General features: G+C 36.0%; 1 protein-coding gene across 4 annotated transcripts in view; it reads right to left on the minus strand.

The window, feature by feature from the left end:
* Positions 1-21,342, minus strand: part of ANKRD28 (ankyrin repeat domain 28) — a 128,596-nt gene that overhangs the window by 22,764 nt on the left and 84,490 nt on the right. For 3 of the 4 annotated variants that reach the window (XM_056336589.1, XM_056336588.1, XM_056336590.1), the window contains exons 5-14: positions 20,573-20,773; positions 19,707-19,794; positions 14,742-14,884; positions 13,375-13,587; positions 7,071-7,149; positions 6,513-6,627; positions 5,980-6,062; positions 3,489-3,552; positions 2,110-2,178; positions 453-593 (exon numbers count right to left, since the gene is read on the minus strand). In XM_056336589.1, the coding sequence (XP_056192564.1) occupies positions 453-593; positions 2,110-2,178; positions 3,489-3,552; positions 5,980-6,062; positions 6,513-6,627; positions 7,071-7,149; positions 13,375-13,587; positions 14,742-14,884; positions 19,707-19,794; positions 20,573-20,773 (1,196 nt within the window). Of the gene's footprint in view, positions 1-452; positions 594-2,109; positions 2,179-3,488; positions 3,553-5,979; positions 6,063-6,508; positions 6,628-7,070; positions 7,150-13,374; positions 13,588-14,741; positions 14,885-19,706; positions 19,795-20,572; positions 20,774-21,342 lie in introns of those variants that run through there. The other variant, XM_056336591.1, reaches the window with a different exon arrangement.

The following is a 21,342-nucleotide window of genomic DNA, read 5'->3' on the forward strand; positions in this document are numbered from 1 at the left end:
TTTTACAGCGTACTTCTGACTAACTGCATAGATTTTTGGGCAACATCAATAACCTTACATAAAACACACCATCATCATCATCATATTTTCATTTTAAAGCCAAATGACCTTACTGCTCGCAACTGTCATCATAACCCCTACAAATGGTATTTACTCAACCACTGCACAGCAGGTAGGTTTGAAAACTCTGTTCCTAATGAATTCCTGAATTAGGACATCTGCATTATAGGACATAACTAAAAACTTATGATACATGTTACTATTGTTCATTTTTCTCAGAAATACTGGTGACATAAAATATTTTACATACAATGGATAATCCACTGTGAAGTTTAATCTTTAAGCATCAATATCCAAAATGCATTTGTCAAATCTGAAGGCAGAACATACACAAAATTCACAGCTCAAATGTCTCTAAGGAGCAAGTCTTTAGCACAAAGCATGCCACTTACTTTCCATCTGTGTCTGATGCAGCTGCATAGTGCAGAGGTGTACAACCCCTCTCATCAAGGTCATTCACACTAGCTCCAGATCCCACAAGGGCAAACAGGCACTGATAATTACAATTGGCAGCAGCATAATGGAGTGGAGTTCTTTAGTACACATTTAAATAAAAAGTACAATGGTAAATAACAGCAGAATAATATTAGAGACAGATAAAGCAAAATAAAATGAAACTTAAATCCTTACATTTGTAACTAGTATTTGTAGTGTGTCATTACTATCTTAAAAATGGGGCTATTTAATAATACTGAACAGTATCTACTTGTCAGCTAAAATATGCACAAACTTTGTATTAAGGGAAGCTTTGTATCAACTGTCTTGTACAGACATTTAGAGGAAAATCAAGTTTACACTAGAAATTTTATTTTTATTTAAGTAATTTAAGCCACATGGAATAAAAATGGAGAAATTCAAGGACTGCACAGCAAGGTAAAAATAAAATACAACTGTTAACAAGTACATATTTTCGACAAGCAGATCAGAATTTTGTCTGAGAGGGAAGCATTATTTATTTATTTTAAACTATACTAACATAGCAGAGGTCTTGTTAAAGAAAACTTTTAAATATACAGCTTGTCTTCTTATAACAAAACCATGACATATTAATATAACGATGTATAATCTCAGAGGAAACTCATTCCAGCTTCAAATATGTAAATAATTCTCTAGATCCACCAGTTTGGATAATATTTCAAAACCACCAAGATGACTCAGAATTCCATTTTCTATTTTTAGAAGAGATTATTACTATAAATATCTCAATTTTGAGGAGACAGTCAGACAACTTTAAGTGTCCTACCTCTTCCCTAAAATTACTTTTTCCCATTGCTCTCCAATTTTAACTGTTTTAATCTTTCCCCTCTTCTGAAATAATTGCTCTCTGTAACATGCATGTAAACCAAAACCCAAACCAAACCCACAAAAAACCCCCACAACTTTCAATGACAAAAGTTGTGAAATTGTTGTTCCTTTCTCGGTAAAGAACAGAAGTAGAGTTAAAGCAAAATACAACTTTGGATCCGTAACATTATCCTCAAGCCCTACTCCTGCCATTCACATCCTGGAAAATCATATTATCCATGATATGATGTGAGATTTTACACAAGTACTGATCATGCCATCTAAACTTAAATAATCCTAAAAAGAGAAATGAATGTCATTCCAGAAGTGTTCAGAACCAGAGCATGAACAAGGAAGCAAAAAAAGATAGATATAATAAAAGGATTTTTTAATTAAAAAAAGCTTAGAAATAGCACAGATTTCTCGGTTTGACTAATGCATTATTTGGAAAATACCACTAATGTCCTTGGATACGAGCAATTTAAACTCATTAGATCTGTGTTATAAACAATAAGGTTCAGAAAAAGTACAGTTGAATATGGAACTCAGTCTTTAAAAACAAGACTAAACATCTACTTAACAAAACACAATAAACAAAATATGTTTGTAACTTTTGATAACATATGCTGAAGCACAGTTTATGAGAGACACTGTATCTTAAAAAACATTTACACTGGAACACAACACAGACTAGCACACTGCAACATGCTACTTCTGTAATGCTTTTACCAGCCCTTTACAATATACAAATCTAGAATGTCTTACCTCCCAAATCTGTCCTTTTTGTTGAAGTCTGCACCAGTATTTAGCAGGAGGTTTAGGCACTCCAAATTCCTATTAAATTAATGCAATATTACTTATGATTGCAAATTTTATTTCCTTCATACTGGCCTCTGCAAATATCAGAACTGCTACACATATACATCTCATGTTATTTTTAATGGAACTGAACTATCGTATGAAGAATTTGATAAATATATTTTGGTATGTAAAATAGATTTCATAATTGCAGAACCGAATCAGGAAAGAATATCAATTATTTCAAGTCCATATATAGAAATTTTATTGATATCAAATTGCATGCACAAAGCACATAAACATTAATCTAATTCAATAGAAATTTCAATTCTTAAAGAAACACCTGCATGTCACATGCTTTTTGCTACCAGGATTCCAGCACAGAGGCAAGTTTTCACCGTATATATTGTAAGGCCAAACATAAGTTGCAACATATATATTTTACTTTTTCATGTAATTTGTTTTCAATACAATATGATCATCATAACAGATGTACAATAGTGATTATTGTTTAAACACTACCTTAGTAACTTTCCTGAACTGGAGATGAATGAGGGAATGTGTCACAAATTATGTGTTTTTATATGAAAAGATAGCATTTTAACCTTAATCATTTGCGACAAGGATGTATCGATCAAGTATCTTTTGACTTACAATGATTACTTAACAGTATTACTTAAACAACATTGAAACAGAAAAATGAAAATATTGATATCATGGAGTTCTTGTGTCCCACAAAGTGTATCATGAAATTTATTACCCAATTCTTCCAGGCAATTTTGAGTAGCTGCTATAGAAAACCTACAATACAATAACAATAATCAATATGGATCACAACTCAAGTGATGAGCAAGTAGTTCTGACTACTTCATCCACCTAAACTCTGGAATTTAATTATGGCTTTTAATTTGGTTAGACTGGCCTTTTGTTTATGGATGTGGTAAAAACGTATTTCCCAAATTGCTGTTCTCCACCTCATGTCCTACAGTATTCTTAGCTGGGCATGCCATATTTGACTGATGTAAATTCTAAAAATTATATCATCATCCATGGGAATCTAAAGTAAAATTCAGTTCATCCCCAAGCACAAACCTAAGATAAGGCTGATGATACTTGGACACTGTACTCCAATAATTACTTGAGCTGAATATTTGCTTTATTTTTATTGTTGGCAGATAGAATCCATCTTGAAATTATTTTCATGTTTACATACATTCCAAGGGGAAAAGGAAGGAAAAGCACAGAGAGGAAATAATTAAAATAAAAACCCAACAAAACAAAACAGGAATGATCAGCGATTGAAAAAAGAACTCTAAATATGAAAGCATGAATGCTTTTTTACATACCCTCCAGCTGCAGCTGCATGAAGACAAGTCCTGCCAAAGTCATCTGGTGTGTCAATGTCAAAACCTACAAATCGAGTAGTTTGTAAAACCGTTATATAACACCACCTTTCACAAAACTGCTCACATCTACTCTTAAAAGAAATGCTTGCTAAACAAATTTAAAAGCGATTTGCAAAAAAGCACTTAAGTACGGAAAATTTACTTCACTTGAAACACACCCTTGCCGTTCACAGTATTTTTGAACAGTTACTGAAAGGGATAAGGTAGAAGACAATTAGCTGCACTGAGGCAAAAGGCTATATTCTTTCTTGTCCTGTTTACCTGCTATTATTTCTGTGTAATTTAGCATTGCATATAAAATATATGAAGGCAATAGGAAAATTAAGAATATGCTAGAATTTATCAGTGTTTTTTTAAATAAATATTTTTTTAAAATAAATATTTTTTTCAATGTTTTTTTAAATAAAGGGGCGACTGTCTACTGAATTCAGGAGCTACTTAAATTTCATCCTTGAGTTTAGCTCTTTAGTCCCTGAGAAAGCAAAGAACTCTGTTAAGCTGGAGTGAAGGCTGTAAATAGCAATTAGCAATTACTCACAGAAGAGCCCTTTAGAGAATGTTGTCAATTTCTCTTATCAAAATGTGTGAACTATGGAACTTCAAATTTGAGACCACAAAGTTTAACTGTGCAATTCTATAGGTAACCATATCTTTTGACATGAAGATTACTATTTAAATCATGTTTCAAAGCTACACTTTTGCTTTGAGAAAACAACTATATTCTCCTAAAAGTCTTGCTCTCATGTAACAAAACTTACTCATTAAATCTCCAGTTTTGGTACTTTTGCCTGGGAATGCAATTTTTTTTTTTCCCCTTTTTAAGAATTATTCAACAACGATACATAAATGTGTTATTTAAGAGTACTACTATTCAAGACAGTTCTCCTACTCCTTATGCCCCAAAATAGAGGTTTTGTATATACCGCTACAGCCTCCTCCCATTTCTATAGGCAGTGCTACACAGCAAACAATTTAAGATAATTTACCAATCTAATTTGAAAGTAGTCTTTGATGACTTTCCACAGCCCCAGGTTGCTTGTCTAACACCACTAACAACTTAAATGCCTTTCAATCCTGGGACAAGGCAGACTGATGTGGGTTTGGTTTTTTTTTTCTTTTCTTTTAAGGTCTGCACATGAATATTAACAAATTTTAAAATCAGATATTCTTAATTTACATAAATGAGACTTCCTCATAAAAGCAAAAGGGTACATAGTCTGCAGATACCGATCCCCACACCAAGAGCATGTTCTAATAAGCTGGTAGCAGTATCTGGTCTTTCCAGTCTGAAGGCTGAACATACTCTTCAAGTCCTTATCTGCTCCAGGCTAGATTTACATTCACGTTTGCTCAACTCATGTGAAAGTCACAGAAACCACTTGCAGGTCTTCTGCAGGGATTCCTTTGCCACACTGAATCTCCAGAAAGGGTACAGGCAGCACAGCACCATGTGCAGAAAGGAGAAAGAGCCAAAGTAGTCCTCATTTTGAACATACACAATAGAAATATAGTCAACTACAGGACAGTTCTTTTCTGAAGCAAATCCTTGCAAGCTTGTCCATGACAGGACAGTGAAATAAAAAGCCTTACCAGTGGTAGCTTTAGTTATACTCCTTTAGTTCTTCTCCCAGGCTTCCCTAACAGACAATATAAAGCTGGGGAAGCAACTTCTTCCTCTTCCTCTTCCCCAACCCCCGCCCGCCCCTTTTCTTTATTTAAAAAAGATGAAATGCCTTCAGATTAATGTAGCACCATTTAGTTTGTTATTCTTATTCTGTTCCTGAAGCTTCCACAATACTTCACACCAATCTACTTTTTGAGAACTGCAGTGGTTCAAAGAGCTCAGAATTCACACCAGATGAAAATGGACAACAAGGAAGTAATAACCTTAAAACTTGCCACAACTTCAGGGAGGAATCAAACAGTGAAAGCCAAGTACAGTTCCGGCTGCTTTTAATTAACAATAAACCACAAATGCTACAGTTTATTAATGTAGCAGTCCACAGAGTCTTCAGAGCTATTACGTGCCCACTACAGAAGTAGAATAGAATGATTTTTATTAAGGTAAAGACATCATGGAAAGGAAATGGAGGATGCTCCATGAAGTCATTTTAGAGAACATTAGTCTTTCTCCTTGAAGTTGCATTATTGTCTGAACCACTCATCCCACCTCTATGGCCAACTTAAAATGCGCAAACACAGCATTAGAGAGTTACAGATGCATTATTTCAAGTTGCATGAATTTTTTTTGGGGGGGGAGAGGAATTACTTCTGTAAAAGTTTGCATTCATTTTAACAAGCACTGGCCCAAGGCTACTTAGTAAACTATAAATATTTTTATGTATTACTAAATTAAGACTTAATGAAAAGCTACCCTCTGGAATAAAAGACAAAGTACAAAGCAGCTATACAATTTTTAGACATACCCTACCTGATGAGAGGAGCTTTCTGCAGCAGTCTGAAAATCCACTTAATGCTGCCAAATGGAGAGGAAACATCCCATGTATACCCCGCCTAAGACACACCATAATCAGGTATCACAGTTTCATTACAATTAAAATAAAACAAACATGACTGTGTGCCAAAGTGCACGTGCATGGTGGGTTCAGCAAACCACCTAATTAGAATACCGAGCCTTAGGAAAACTTCACGCATTAAACACTTTCTTACAAGCTAGCAGGATGCATTAAGTCAGTTATTTTTTATATACTAATAAATATGATTTATTATTATATATCTATAATTCCAGAGCTTTTACTTGAAATACATTTGAGGAATATCTACTTCTGTTTTTGTACAAATTGCGACGTACTGAGTAGCTACTTAGAAGTACAGGATAACACACAAAGTATTTCCTATTTCAAGTGGAAGACAACATTAAAAAAAATCATACTACTCTTGTTAATCTAATAAATGTATTTCTAAATTCTCTCAGCGTGCATTCGTATCAGTAAAACCACCTACTTCGCAGTGTCAGCACCACTCGTAATCAGAGTGTTGATTAATAGCTCATGGCCATATCTAGCTGCTATGTGCAAAGGAGTATTTCCATTCTTATCTTCACAGTCTATTTCAGCTCCTACAACAAAAAGCAATTACTAAGTAAGAATATACGTAGGCACACAGATACTTCCGTTAGAAAAACAGCACTGATGATAATCTAAGCAACATTAATAACTGTCCATTGATGACTGCTTGGATTTAAAATCTATACAGCCTTCAGTGGTATTTGGTATTAATGACAAGCAAAATAGGGAGAAGCATTTGATTACGTAACCATATGAGACAAACTTTCTGCAGCCTGGGTTACGGAAGAGAAATTAATATATTTTCCTGCATCCTGAAAAATAAACGGTTCAATGTAACTCATCAAACTTCATAAGCAGATATGCCAGACTCCACCATTAACTGAACTACTACTGGATACGAAAAAAATTCAGTACTTTATTATCAATACAAGAGGAGGAAAATACTCATAATACTGGAAAGCTGATGACACAACTACTCCCTCCCCCTTTTTACCATTTTGAATGATGGTTTGGGATCTTGAAAATCTACCATGGATCGCTGTCATGTGCAAAGGTGTTTTCCCATCTTTACTCTGGAAAAGAAAAAAGTCCCCCCAGTGTTTACTTATGGCCAGTAATAGTAACCCACCAGAACTAACAACAACAAAAAAAGAAAAAAGAACATCCTTTTACTTTCTTGTCTCCCCTCTACTCCCTCTTTTAAATTGTTTCTATGCACTTCTGCAAGACGGATGCTGGCAGTGACAAGTCAGCATGACATGGCAAGCTTTTCAACAGAGCTGCTCTTTATCACTCCTCTAGCTGCGAGTGACAACTCAGTGATGCCCACTCAGTTACGCCTTTAGGACAATCACTCCGAAGAGGATGATTACAGCACACAGCTTCAGCAACGAGCCTATGTCCAACTCTTCCCCCCACCCAAGCCTAAACCAAACCCATGTTTCTTTAAATTAAGTTTGTTTTTTGAAAGAAAATACCAGTATTTACTACAGAAGCTTACACATATTAGAAGACAACACATGAAAAACCTCATGTGTTTCATGGAAGTTTTGCAAAGTGATATTTATAAGCAATTTATCATAAACCACAAGTAATCCTAGGCTAGAACTATTCAACCACAATTGGTACTATACATTTAACACATGTATCAAATATGCACTTAGTCATTCACCCAGTAAAGATGTCCTTCAAGTAGGCCAACAGTAACGCATAAGGGAGCTTCAATTTTTAGCAGCACAATTTCAGTGCACTTACAAACCCATTATCTTCTGTTAGCGCTACTTCAGGATGATTCCCCACCCCCCACCCCGTACTTTATCGTAGGTAATGGGAAAGCTTTACTGCAGAAAAAAAGTTCCTACAAATGCAGACAAAAAATTGCAAATATCACACGCACAGAAAATAAAAGTAGTCTTGGATGCACATGCATCTTTGAATTTTAAACATTGCCTTTGAAGAGTATGAAATGTTCACAAAATACAAAGTTAAAAAAGACAAAGGTGGTAGGAGGAACATGAGATATGAACATATGTATTAAAATATCATGAACTGCTGTCATGTGCCAAAGTGTCTTCCCATCTTTACTCTTCCTTTGGAACCAAATGCCAAAGCTTTTATGGATGTGTTACTCAAAGTCTGCTGGAGACCCTTTTAGACAGAGTTGGATGTGGAATTTTCAATCGTGTCACTGTACAGAGCAGCATATGCCACCTACAACAATGCAATTACGGGAAACATTGACTTCTCAGACCTAGATTGAAAGAAATAAAACACTATAATGACAGCCAAGTTATCTCCAGATGTTTCAGCTAGGAGATTTCTTTTATCGTAAATAATCCAAAAGACACATCCACATATCTATAGCAGACACAAAGAAACACAGAAAACAGGGTTGAAATCCACTTGAGGATTGGACAATCGATTTAACCTCTGTCATTGGAGGCCTAAAGGAAAGGTCAAATAATCACACTATAAGTAATGACTTCCCCAAGCAATCTCTATGCTCTGATTTTCTTACAAATAGAATTTTCTTCTAACGTCTACCTTTCATCTTTCTCCTCGCTGTTTAGTTCTGCTCTCTTTATCCAACCGTTCATATTCTCTGTGTCCAATGTTTTTCCTCCTTTAAAACGATTGTTACACATCTGGTGTCTCTTTCCCTCACTTTTCTCCCCCTTTAAGCTGAAGAATCAATTAATTTAAAGAAAAACGATCATATAAAATAGGCTTAGTTGGAGTGAGTGACCAAAAGCTGCTTTGCTATCTAACGTTCTAAACTTTAAAAGAGGAAACTTTGAAAAAGTAAGGAAATAATGAAGCAACAGATAGAATAATTTTAAGGGCTCAGATAAAGCAGCCTGCAGTCTCACTGGCTCAGGTACGCTATACCTGTATCTCAAAGGAAGGCTAACTAAGAGTAAGAAGATGGAGCAGAAAAAGTAGATCTTAGTCTCATTGAGGACATTAATAAAAGTACCTTACAAGGGAATAACTTAATGTGACAGCATTAGAAACTAAGAAGCGTGTTGGTCAAGTGAGAATGCTCAACTAGATGACTCAAGTGAGATCTTGCAAAAAGGACAGCAAATAATCTACAAAATAATTTTTCAGTCGTAAATGAAAACCCAGGGTACAATCAATAACAGATTTTTAGATTTACTTTGCTCAAAAACGCACTTAATGTAGATTTCTAAGACAATGGGTTTGATTATCCACAGTGCCTCTCTCCAGTCTAACAGTCTCAGGTTTCTTTGCAACCCAGGAATAACATAACATGCAATTGTCTATCAACATATAAACACAGAACAGGTATAAAATTAAATGAAGGGGATAATTTCCGCGTTGAAGCTGAACTGCTAGATATAGGATTGCATTCAGAATTCCCTTCTTAGACACTGTCAACTAGGAAAGAATATAAAGAAGCAGAACCAGTAGCCAAAGAGTTCTGTAAGCAATGAAACAATAAGGCTCTATTTATTGAACAAAGTACTGTTTCCAGAGACACCAGAGGCTGGACTGCATAAGCAAGCAGGCAGCTTCAAAACTTTTCCTTCATTTTTTTTTTTTTTTATGCCTTTAAGATCTTCTATCTAAATATTTAAGTTAACTACAGCTGTCAGATTTTAAAAGACCAGATCGGATCAGAGCACATGATGGAATAGCTATGGACTACTGACAGCTTTTGTTGTCTTCATTGAAACTCAATTTGAAGTGTGGTAATAGGCAAGAAACCACCCAAATCTCCTCTATCACTAGAGAAAATATATCCACAAATTCTTAAGATCATCTGAAATTTGTTAAGAACAGTAATTGCTATTAGACAGAATTAACACACAGCACAAGGTGTTCTATCAAGTGATACTTAGATATTAACTGTTCTAAGACTACTGAGCTTTACTGAGGGTCAGGGGAAATATCACGTCACAGCATTCTTCCAAGTGAAACCTCTCCCTCGCAACGACTCCTATGCTCTAGTATCACCAATGGAAGTAAAATACTTTTTCTACTTAGGTCACTAAATTCTCAAGCAGCAAAGGGGGCCCATAAAACAATTAATACTATCCATTACGTACTCATTTCAACATGCTTTTCCATGCATGGAAATCCTGAATCGTGAGGAGAGAGTGCTGCAGTACGTAGCGATACTTAACAGGATTCACTGTTCTGCAGTACTACGCGGACAATAACAAGGCTACAAAAACAATTATGAAATTATTTTTCCGCTGCCTACAGAGGTGATAAAAAGCCTAACATATCTCTACTGTTCCATTACGTTCTGCTACATATTCTCCCTTCTTGAGATGAGGCAGCACCCACATATGTGCACAAGCACTTACCCTCCACCTGCCATCAAAAATAAGGATGTTTCCCTTTTGCTCTCCCCGCTAGGTCATCCACAGCAGAAAATGCTCTAAAGCACTGTCTAGTCTGCACCACCCACACCCACTCTGTTACCTCTAACAACACAGAAACAGCTGCACATGGGAGGGGACTATTAAATCAGATTACACAAGCAATACAATTATGAGGAAAAATAAACTTATAATAATTGTAAGAACTACCCTGAACTTCAGCCTCAGTGCTTGGAAACTGGCCTGGAACAGGCTTTGTTTCAATAAATAATAAGAACACTCTAAAAGCAACTCATTTTAACTCTACAAATTATTCTTAACTACACAACATACTCTCAGTTTCCCTTTGCTACTTTTTAGGGATTGTTCTTCTGATTAAATCCAAGATTTACCCTTATAAATGTTTCCAGGGAAGCAGAAGTTGACTTGGAAACAATTTTCTTTTGCTTCAGTTCTTGCACTTTTTAACAGTGCAAGTGGTATGTTTTCACGTACGAGAGCAAGGCTGTTCACACCTTCAGGTGCAAATTCACAGGCCAAATTCAGTCTTGCTGGTATAAATCCACAGAGATGTTATTAACAGAATTATAGTGGAGACACATGTTGGTACAGAAACGGGATAAATGCTGTTTTCAAGCTGTAATTGCTTAAAATCCCTACACAATCCTACTTGCTTAATTTTGCACTTAATGGTTTGGATAGCGAATGAACACATTTTAATTACAGCCAACCTATAGCTAAAGCTACTAACCCTTTCCAATGTAAAGACATCTTTTTCTGAAGCAGGCTAACTTCAGTAGTCAACCTTACTAAGCTCTCAGACTTCAGCTGACATTCTCGGCTCTTCGATATGCTTCAGGCTTCATTTCCCAGCCCCATCATTATCATGTTTCAGAAAAAATGATTCTGTCATCTCAGAGTAAGCTTAAGAGAAAACCTGGGTTTACCCATACTAAATCTTCTAAGGATTTTTTTTCTTAAATTACAGAAACCAACAAATCTCTACTTTGAATCCCATAACTTAAAATTGAATGGGAAGGAAGGCAAGAATATATTGGTCTGATGTTAAAAAATTTTTTGTCACCTCAAAAAAAAAAAAGTTCAGCCTCATTATAAACTTCAAAGGATTCAGGAACTTTGCCAGTCACTTTGAAGATATCAGCCATTCTTTGAACAATTTCTAAGGTTACTTAAAGTTATAACTGACTAAATGTAGTCACTATCTACAGTGTATACATACATAAAACAAAGATTCCAATTTTAAGTTCAAACATAAAGATTATAGCAATCTTTAACAGTGTTTAATTATCCTAACAGAATGTTGCAAGTGTTTCATTTTCATTCCTAACTTACAATGTATTTGATAATGAGTAGCCAAAATAACCCAACCGCCGTTACTTGCTGCACATCCTTCTGAAATTAAGCCCTCCCTGCTTCTTTCTCCTACATCAAAAATATGCATAAAGTCACAAACACTTGCAACCCAGCGTATTTGGTAATATTTATGTTTCTCTTTTGTTCTTATTTCTGTAACATACGTGTATTTAACATTGTGGGATTACTTTTCATGACAGAACACACATCATGTAGGACAGAAGTCAGCCCTGTAAGGCTAAGCCCTCAGTCATATCCAGCCCTAGGATATTATGCAGAGTGGAAAGCTGGCAACAAAAATAAATGAACTGCGATCTGTGTATCTTAGGACAAGTTGGCAATAAACCCTGTAGCAGAGCTCCTTACTTCCCCAGGGCACTTTGCTGATGGATTTTTCCACAACTGAGTTTAAGTACATTTTCATTAAACGACCTGCATGTTTAAATACATATGAAATGAGCAGTGACGTACATCTAAGATTTTTCCACATCAAACAGCTTATTTTTAAATAAATTCCAAATTTTCAGTGGGCTACAGATTGTTCACTAACAATAGGTAAAAAATTGTATTTTAGAATTAGTTAGTTGAAAATCAGTGTAAATATCTTACACAAAGCTAGCCACAAACCCCAACATTTTTAACAGAAATGTTAGCTATTCTAATGTTCACCTCTTATCGAGATGGTGCTGAAATTCAGGCAGAACTCTAAACAAATCTACTTAAGAAACAAAAGAAGAGATAATTTTTCCTATTTTCCTACATGGGCAACAGTAAAGGTAATTAGATATTTTGTAAGAGAAACACTTCTCATTCCTGTTTCCTATTTCCCCTTGCCTGAAACCTGTCAAGACACCAGATACTTCTGAACACAGAAGTATCAGACATGGACCAGATATTTCTGAACAGTTACATTTCCATTACTAGAGTAAAAAGCAACTTAATACAAAACAGGAGGTTTCACATCTCAAGACCTTACCCTACACATTTCAGAAGATAATAAGAGATATAGGTTATAGTTTGCTTTTATGCTTGCGTGAATTAGAAGTTCTACTAAGACTGGATTCTAAGGAATATTCTGCAGCCAAAGGCTTGTGACCAAGTAGAGATGTAAAACGTATACTAACTCTGCTCACAAAGTTTTGCTGAGGTAATTAAAAAACCCAGCTGTTGAACACACTTCTCTGAAATAGCCTTGATTTTGTTAATGCTGCTTATTTATAAGACAAACATGTTCTTCTGTATTCTTCTGTATGATTGGCTCTTACTCATATGAAGAGACTAGGGACACCAAATTATGTGGAATTTTGACATTGAAATATAATCAAGATTGACCAGACAGAATTGTCATTTTTATTTTTTATCCTTTTAGGCTATTTACTACATTCCATTGAAATATTCAGATTCAGATCAAGTTTCTTAGAGCGACATACTGGCTCATTTTTTCTATAGTACTTTTCACAGAAGTACTCAGCCATCAGTGGGATCTTCCAAACACAGCGACTTTGAAAAGTTACCTCTGATAAAGACATACTGGATCTTTAAAAGTGAATGTATGGCTTTGGATTCACCTACCTTCATATTTACATCTGCTCCGTTACAGACCAAAAGCTCCAAACACAATGCTCCATGTGTTGATGCAGCAGCAAAGTGCAAAGGTGTAAAACCCTTCTCATTCATTTGATTTACATTAGCACCGCAGTCTATGAGTTCATTCACTACAACATCTTGCCCGTTGTAGCAAGCTACATGGAGAGGGGTATTTCCATAGGCATTTGGTTCATTCATCTACCAGAGGAAAAAAAAACCAAACCAAGATTAGTTGGCAGGCAAAAACCTGTATAACAGTAGCATTTAATTATAACGAAGAAAAATCTCTTCTCATGAGATAACGTCTTCATCACATTTTGGAAGTCTTCAAAACCAGAGATTAAAAGCAAGCTCTAGACGTAGTACTTTGATCAAGAAGTCTGTATCGGGGAAGAGTACGATTGCTTTACAAACGAGCCAGCCTCCTCCAATTGTCTCCACACCAGCTTCCTGTACGCAGTATGCAACTTGACAGAACACAGAGATGGAAAAAATGTCAACAGTGGCAATGTGCATAGACCCTACAGACTAAGCACAGCATGGACCTCTACCATTTTCCAACAGAATTTGTGGGTTTCCGTTAAAAGCAGAGGCTAAAGGGACTTTTTATTTCTTTTTCCTTTTTTTTAAATTATTTTTTTAGTGGGAGGGTGGAGTGGCAGGGGAGAAGTAGGACAGACACGTATAGATGTAAAAGTTGTTGTTGTGTACAACACAATACTGAATTCTGATCTCCTTCTCAAGACAGAACTTTGGCAGCACTCTCCAGCCTTGTAAGGCTAAAATGTGATGCACAACGCAGATTTCTTACGCAGTTTCACTGTTTGTTGTTAACAGACTTTCTACATACAAGTACTGTACAGCCTTTTAATTTATTTTGCATTTCGATACTCATACGGTCTTCCTTACTGTAGGTATTGAAGTTTCTCACAACTTTTAGTATTTCCCAAAACCTACGTGGTCTAAGAAAGTCAGTAAAACTACATTTTACAAGTAACTCAAGCAAAAGCATTTAATTTCCTGCAGTTCAAAGAGGACTGTGTAGCAAAGCTAATGACTGAATTCCTATTTCCTGAGTTCCAGTCCAATGAACTAAGAGTAAGAAATACCAAATAAACAAAAAGCCTACTAAAAAAAATGTACTTCCAAATAATTTTGCTAAATCTGCAAAGCTCTTAAGTTACTTGGGGGAATGAGGTTTTATAACAAAAAAGTATGTGAATGAAGATCTTGGGAAATACTATTTTCACTTTATCATAACCTGCCTCTAAATAAACAGCATGCTACAATACTAACAAGAACATTTCAAATTACTAAAAAAATATGTATCGCTTTGTTTTATTCTTCCTTACATCCACTCCAAGATCTAGAAGATACTTGACAACACTGATCATCCCACTAGATGCTGCAGCATGTAAGGGTGTATATGATTTCTTGTCTTTGCATGTCACTTCAGCCCCGTGGGCCACAAGTAATTTCACAACTTCAATATGACCTAAAATAATAAAGACAAAAAGAATTAAGTTGCATTTTATATTAACCAGCACAAGTTTACAAACTTAATAATTGTACAATCGTTATAACATGAGCAAGACATCACCATTTGTATGTAATCTGGAAAATAAAGAATTGTTCTTGTATTCTAGTTGTATCATGAACTATAAAAACAACATAAAAAGTTCATCTCCAGAAGAGATTACTTCTACATACTCCCTCTAATAATCATAGTATTCATACTGCAAAAATAATTTTATATATTGAAAACAAATCTTGTCTTCTGCTTATGCAGAAGGAGTTTTTGGGAAGATTTGAGGACTAGAGAGGTAAAATTAACTTTGTATTTATTAAACACTGACTGCAAATTTCTGTAAACAACTTGAGAGAGTACGTGACTGTCAGTCTTCCACCTTCACCCAACTGCAAACATGCCCATTGAGGTTTTTAAGGCATTTGGCATGAACTTTGAAAATTAAACAAGCATGAAAATATTCTATTTTTAAATAAAAATATATCCCCTCCCATCCCAGACCATCTTCTTCAACTTGCAGAGCCATTAAAATGTTGAGCCAAATTATACAGAATTTAGCAAAGCTCCACCTTCAAAACTGACTCAATCCTCTGAGGAACCGCAGCCTTTTGAAAGCATCAACTCTTCTCCTAAATCACTGGGAGGAGAGTGGAAGTTGAGTTGGGATTGTGGGGAAGGGATGACCTGGGGGAAGTTCCAGCCGGGAGGGTGGAAAAGGGAAGGGAGGGTGGGGAGCCCACCCTGAGTAACAGGCAGTTGCTCTCACTGCCAGCTCGTGGCTGGGCCGGGGGTCCCTACACCACACTGCTTACTCCAGAGGGCAACAAGCTTTCCTGGCTACCATGCTCACATGCTCCTCTGCTAGCTTGCATGCAGTTGTGACACTGCACGCTAAGAGAAATGCTATGAAAATGGTCTAACCAAAAAAAATCTGTCATTCTTGCTCAGTTGTTAATTTAACCACCAAACAAGTCATCACTGAAAACACACGGATCATTACGACAAAGCCTGCAGAATAAAAAGGCACACTTGAGTTAAAAAGACCACAATACGTGGAGTGCTTTACCTTTGTAACTGGCCCGTACAAGCAGATGTGGGATTCTTTGTTTTACCTTTCAAGTGACACCCTTACCTTAGTTCAAAAAGTGGTGAGGATCACACTGAATACTTATTCTTATCCAGTCAAACACATAAGTAAAACTGAAGATTGGATTTGGTACTTTTAAGTACTGCATAACAAGTGAGGGTCTTTGCTTTTTCAATGACTAAGAGAATTTGCAAAAGGCTGAATAGGAAGTGTCTACCAAAAGGAATACAGACAAAGCTATTTTGATAAATATTCAGTCACCACGATACCCATTTTATGCTGCATGCCCACCAACATACAGAACGACGTTTCACCTAGCTATACCAATCAGAAACACAGTATACCAGCACAACGTGAAGTGCTGCAATATTTCACTTCTGAATTACTTCAGTATTGCAGGAAAGAAGAGAAACAGAAATGTAGACATGATACTAATCTTCTCACCCAAATATAACGGGGACAAGAATGAAACCAAGCCCTATATGAGAGACAGAAGTACAGAAGACATTAAAGGCAGGAAAAGAAGAGAGTCACTGAAAAGAACAGTGGCAGAAAAACTTTAAGGAGAAGAAAATAACCAAAAAAATCCCTGACCTGCATTGAAAACACAAGCTGCAATCAGTGGAAGTCACTCAAACAGAAGAGCAAGGAACTTGAAGCGGGAAGCACTGAGACGACATCCCGATACACTAATGAAGGCGACACTAGCACGCAAGAATGGAAGTCCATTTTAGTTGCAGCATTGTAACTGGACAGCAATGGAGTCGGGTGAAAAGCAGGAAGGAAGGGAAACAATGGAAATAACCCTAGAAAGTTATTTATAGTAGAGTGACGAAAAGCGTAACTTCTTTTTCTATTCTGTGGGTGGTTTTATATGGTGGAAAAGCTTTATTCAAACAATTGAAGCAGCATAAAATCACTCTGAATTGTGAGAGAGAATGTCACAGGGGTTTTTTCCTTATTTGAAGGATTTCAAAGCTTTTTCTAACTCTATTTTCTGCAAGAATATTTAGGTTGATCGACATCAGAAATTAAAAAGTTTCCCACCCAAACACTGTATGAAATAGCACTGACTAAAAATGGAATAAATGTAGCTTATATGAAAAATAGAAGACTCTCTCATCTAGCTGAGCACAAGCCAGAAAACATCTGTCCTCTCACTGACACTCGTTAGATCTCTGCCATCATGCAGAAGTTTCATTCCACAAAATTTTGCAAATAGTCGCCTTGAGTAAGGTGGTTGGACAGCCTGTCACAGACATTGCTTTGCATATGTAAGTAAATTACGAAATACTAATACAAAATATCACAAAATGTTGAATCAAAATCTATTGTTCTTTAACTCCTCAGTTTCAAGCACTGGTATCAGTAGCTGAAATGCAGTATCATACAGCTTCAAATTATGTTAAAGGTATTAATGCTGTGACAATGACTGCATAATCCGCTGGCACATTCAAGTCTTTTCCTCGTATGACAGCTCAAGAGGATCCTGTTGTTCTTTTTAGCATATCACATATGGATTTCACAGCTTTAGTTTACATTGCTATCAGATTATTTCAGACCTGCATTGTCAGGGATATAAGACTAATGTGAAATTGGCCTGAAACACCAAGTTGTGCAAAAAGAACACTAAATTTCAATTTTGTGTGAATCCAGGTGTTTGTAAGGTCACTTTTACAACTGTTGAGATCTTACAACAAGTCAAATTTTGTAAATGCACGGTTTTGCATTTGTAAAGATCAGAATTCTCAGTCCTCAGACCAAAGCACATTTCAAACAACTCATCAAAACAATCAACCCCCAAAACTCAGGGTAAAGTTTCTGGCGACCATATTTAAATAGGTAATGCCCCACATGCTACTGCTCTTTTGTTTCACTCTGTATGCATGTTTAAAATGGTACTTCCACTTTTAAGTTACTGCTTCCATTTGTTCTTTCCTGGCAAGACTAGGAAACATTGCTTGGAGAAACGTAACAACTCAAAAGCAGTTATGTAAAATACTCGATGCCACAGAATCACAGATGAGAAATACGTTTTATTAGCAGCCTTAAGTCTGTTTTTAAGAACCTCCCCCCATGCACGCACATTGCACAGCATTATGCCTGTTTATAAGTAATTCTCTCATTCATAATAATGAGCATTAATACCAAGCAAAATGCCCCTCAATATGCAGTTTAAGATCAGATCTCCAAGGCAGAGTTATCCTAGACTTAAGAGATGTCAACATATTGAGCCCATGTAATTTCCTTGTTTATGTGTGTTTATTTTTTTGGTCTGACATCAGATATAGTAAAATTAGCTTGCTTAGGGAAGGGGCAGAATAGAAATTACTCTTCTTTCATATTAACTTGACTGTTTGTCAAAAATACAAAGTGCTCTTTTATATAAATAAAGGTTTTCACCAAGACAGTCATTCCAAGTAGTATTTTCCTCTTATAATGGGAACAAAAATGTTCACATCTATGATTACCACTGAAAAAAAGCTGCCATAAATAACTGGACCACGTTCTCTTCCTGACTGTTCTCCTTAAGTTTTCTAAGATGGTATCTTAGGCATATAGATATGTATTTTCTGGAGAATTTAAAAATTTAGGAAAATGTAGATCATCAAAATATAACAGGAACAAAAAATTACATACAATGAAGTCTTATTTCCCCATTTCACCTTGAAAGAAATTCCCGGGGTTGCAGATGCATACAATACTAATATGCTACTGCTTTTATTCTTCTCCCTTGTCTGGATGAAATTATGAAGCAATAAGCTAAAATACTGAATAACAATCAAGACCACGGAATCATCTCAACTGGCTTCTTCCTGAAATTGATCCTGAAACTTAATTGTTCACTGCTCATACATGACACGTTGCACGTGTTCAAGAGCATTTTTAGGTATTTTCTGGAAGTTAAAAGAGACATTAAGTTTTTTGGCTTCTGAACAAGTACAGCGTATTCTGCGGTGACATGAACAATTGACAAATAAAATCTGCAGTTGCATATGAATTACTTAGAAACAAAGTGACTAGCTAAAGCTAAGAAGTCATTGTCAGTATCAGCCTAGAACTCCTAACCTGCATTTTCTGTGAATCACCTTCCAATGGTTTATATTGCTGATATTTAAAATGAAGCTTCAGATACAAAACTCTACTATTTCTTACAGCTATTCCTACCACTTAATAAAATGAAAGTCTTACAAAAGGCAATGAAATACATTGACAGTATTGCCAGTGCATTGATCAATAAATACCATGAGGACAATAATTATCCACGCCTGGAATAACATGGCAAAGCAAGAATTTGGGAGTTTCAGAGAGGAAATAGTCTTCTTTTAAAATATAATCCCCAAGGTTGCTGTAATGATCCTTTGTTTCAGGTGCCCCCTGTATGAATTTATCACTTTCTATTTAGCATTACTGCAGAAGTTTTCACTTGTGATTAGACTCCTGCTGATTAAGGAACATAGTCCCTTCTTTTTAAAGAACAAAATTACCTACCTTACTTTTCTTTTTCAAATAAACTGGTTTTTCTCACCATAAAAACACATTTACAAGGCAATTTGAAATAGACTATCAATGGTCTCCTGGCAGACAGAGATAGCCTCAATGCTTACAGTGTCAGTATTTTTCCTAAAAACATATAAACCCACTAAACATAAGGTGATTTTTTTACTACCACAATAGTAATCAGCTGAAAAATGTACATACCCATATATGCTGCCCAATGTATAGCTCGTCTGTCTTTCTTGTCAAATGCATTAATATTGGCCCCTCTAGACAACAGTAAGCTGACCATCTGAGATGAACAGAAAGAAAAGTAGTATTATTCATAATGGAAAAACTCTGCTTAAAAGTTAGATGAAGAAATTCATAAGAGAAAATAAAAACGTATCCATTTTCCAAGGATTTAAATGTGTTGGGTTTCGAATATCCCACAAGCTTAAAAAAACTGGCTGCCCACCTTGGCAGCAGTAATGAAGTATCTGTAAGGAACACAAAACTCCGCATGAACAAAAACATTTCCCAGTTAAATATGGCAAAGCTGTGGAATCTTTGAAATCTTCAGGCTATTACTATGGAATTCACTAAAGGTAATTTCTAAAAGCAAGCCTATTGCTGATTCGCCTCCAACTGCCTCTACACAACTACAATGGAAATTTATCACCAGACATTTTCCGAGGCTTGAAGATTAGTGAGTTAGAGCTTATTACATGTGTTTCATCCACATTTCAGTGACGACACATTCCATATGTCCACTATCTACTGAACAGGAAAGTATTTTCTTTTTTCCATTTTACATTTATCTATTACTAGTTTAGCTCCACTTAACTCAGGCAAATTTGCTTCTGTCTTAAGATGAGCGCTGTTAAGAACCTTCCAACTAAATTATGTAACGTGTATTTTCCATAACCATTCTCTACACAGATGCGTACAGAAGACAAATTCAAATACAAAATAGGAATTGGGTTTTTTTGAGCAGGTGGGTGAAACATGGTTTTAAACGGAGAAACTAAATACCAGAAATGTGAGGGACAGAATGACAAGCGGGAAACAAGGTAAGAAAAATAACTTACCTCAACGTGTCCACTGAAAGCTGCATGATGCAATGCCGTTCTGCCTGCTCGATCAGACACATTTACGTTGCTTAGGAGAGGCACCAAAGCTTCAGCGCATTTCACAGCTTTGTTTGCAGCTGCTATATGTAGGGGTGTCTGCCAGTTTTTATCACGAGCATTGACATCTGCTGAATGCTTTAACAACACCTGAACAGCATCCTGAAAGCATTTACAAAAAAACCCAAGCCACTTAGAGAAGATTTGAAATGCCAGCCTTAAATCCAAGGACAGTATAGCAGTAATAAAACTATTCACTATTTGTTATTTTGTAAACATCATCTTATGCTTTGTAAATATCATCTTGTACTTTACCATAAATCCAGATTTGGGGATGCTCTCAAGAACACGAGCAATACACACCCTACAGGATTCAACTGAATCAACCATTTCCAGGTCTTTTATCCAGTTCCTTAAGCCATCTGGCAAATTGTTTTTCATCACAACTAATTTCCAAAACTTCCATTGCTAAGGATTAATGAAGTACTATGAACTTAATGATGCGTTTCACCAATTTGCCAAGCAAAATTTTTGAACTGTCAAAGTCTGGAAATGGCAAAGCAAAGAACAGCTTATTAAAACGTACATTCAGAGAACCACAGACAAAACAGCACACAAGAAGTTTCAACATACACTGTTGCAACTCCCGAAAACCATTTCAGAATGCTGCACTGAACTCCATCTTACAAAAAGATTATTCATTTCTTTTTGTTAAAAGTACAAGCTGTGAA

Source organism: Falco biarmicus, chromosome 4 (assembly GCF_023638135.1).
Source record: "Falco biarmicus isolate bFalBia1 chromosome 4, bFalBia1.pri, whole genome shotgun sequence".
Taxonomy (NCBI): domain Eukaryota; kingdom Metazoa; phylum Chordata; class Aves; order Falconiformes; family Falconidae; genus Falco; species Falco biarmicus.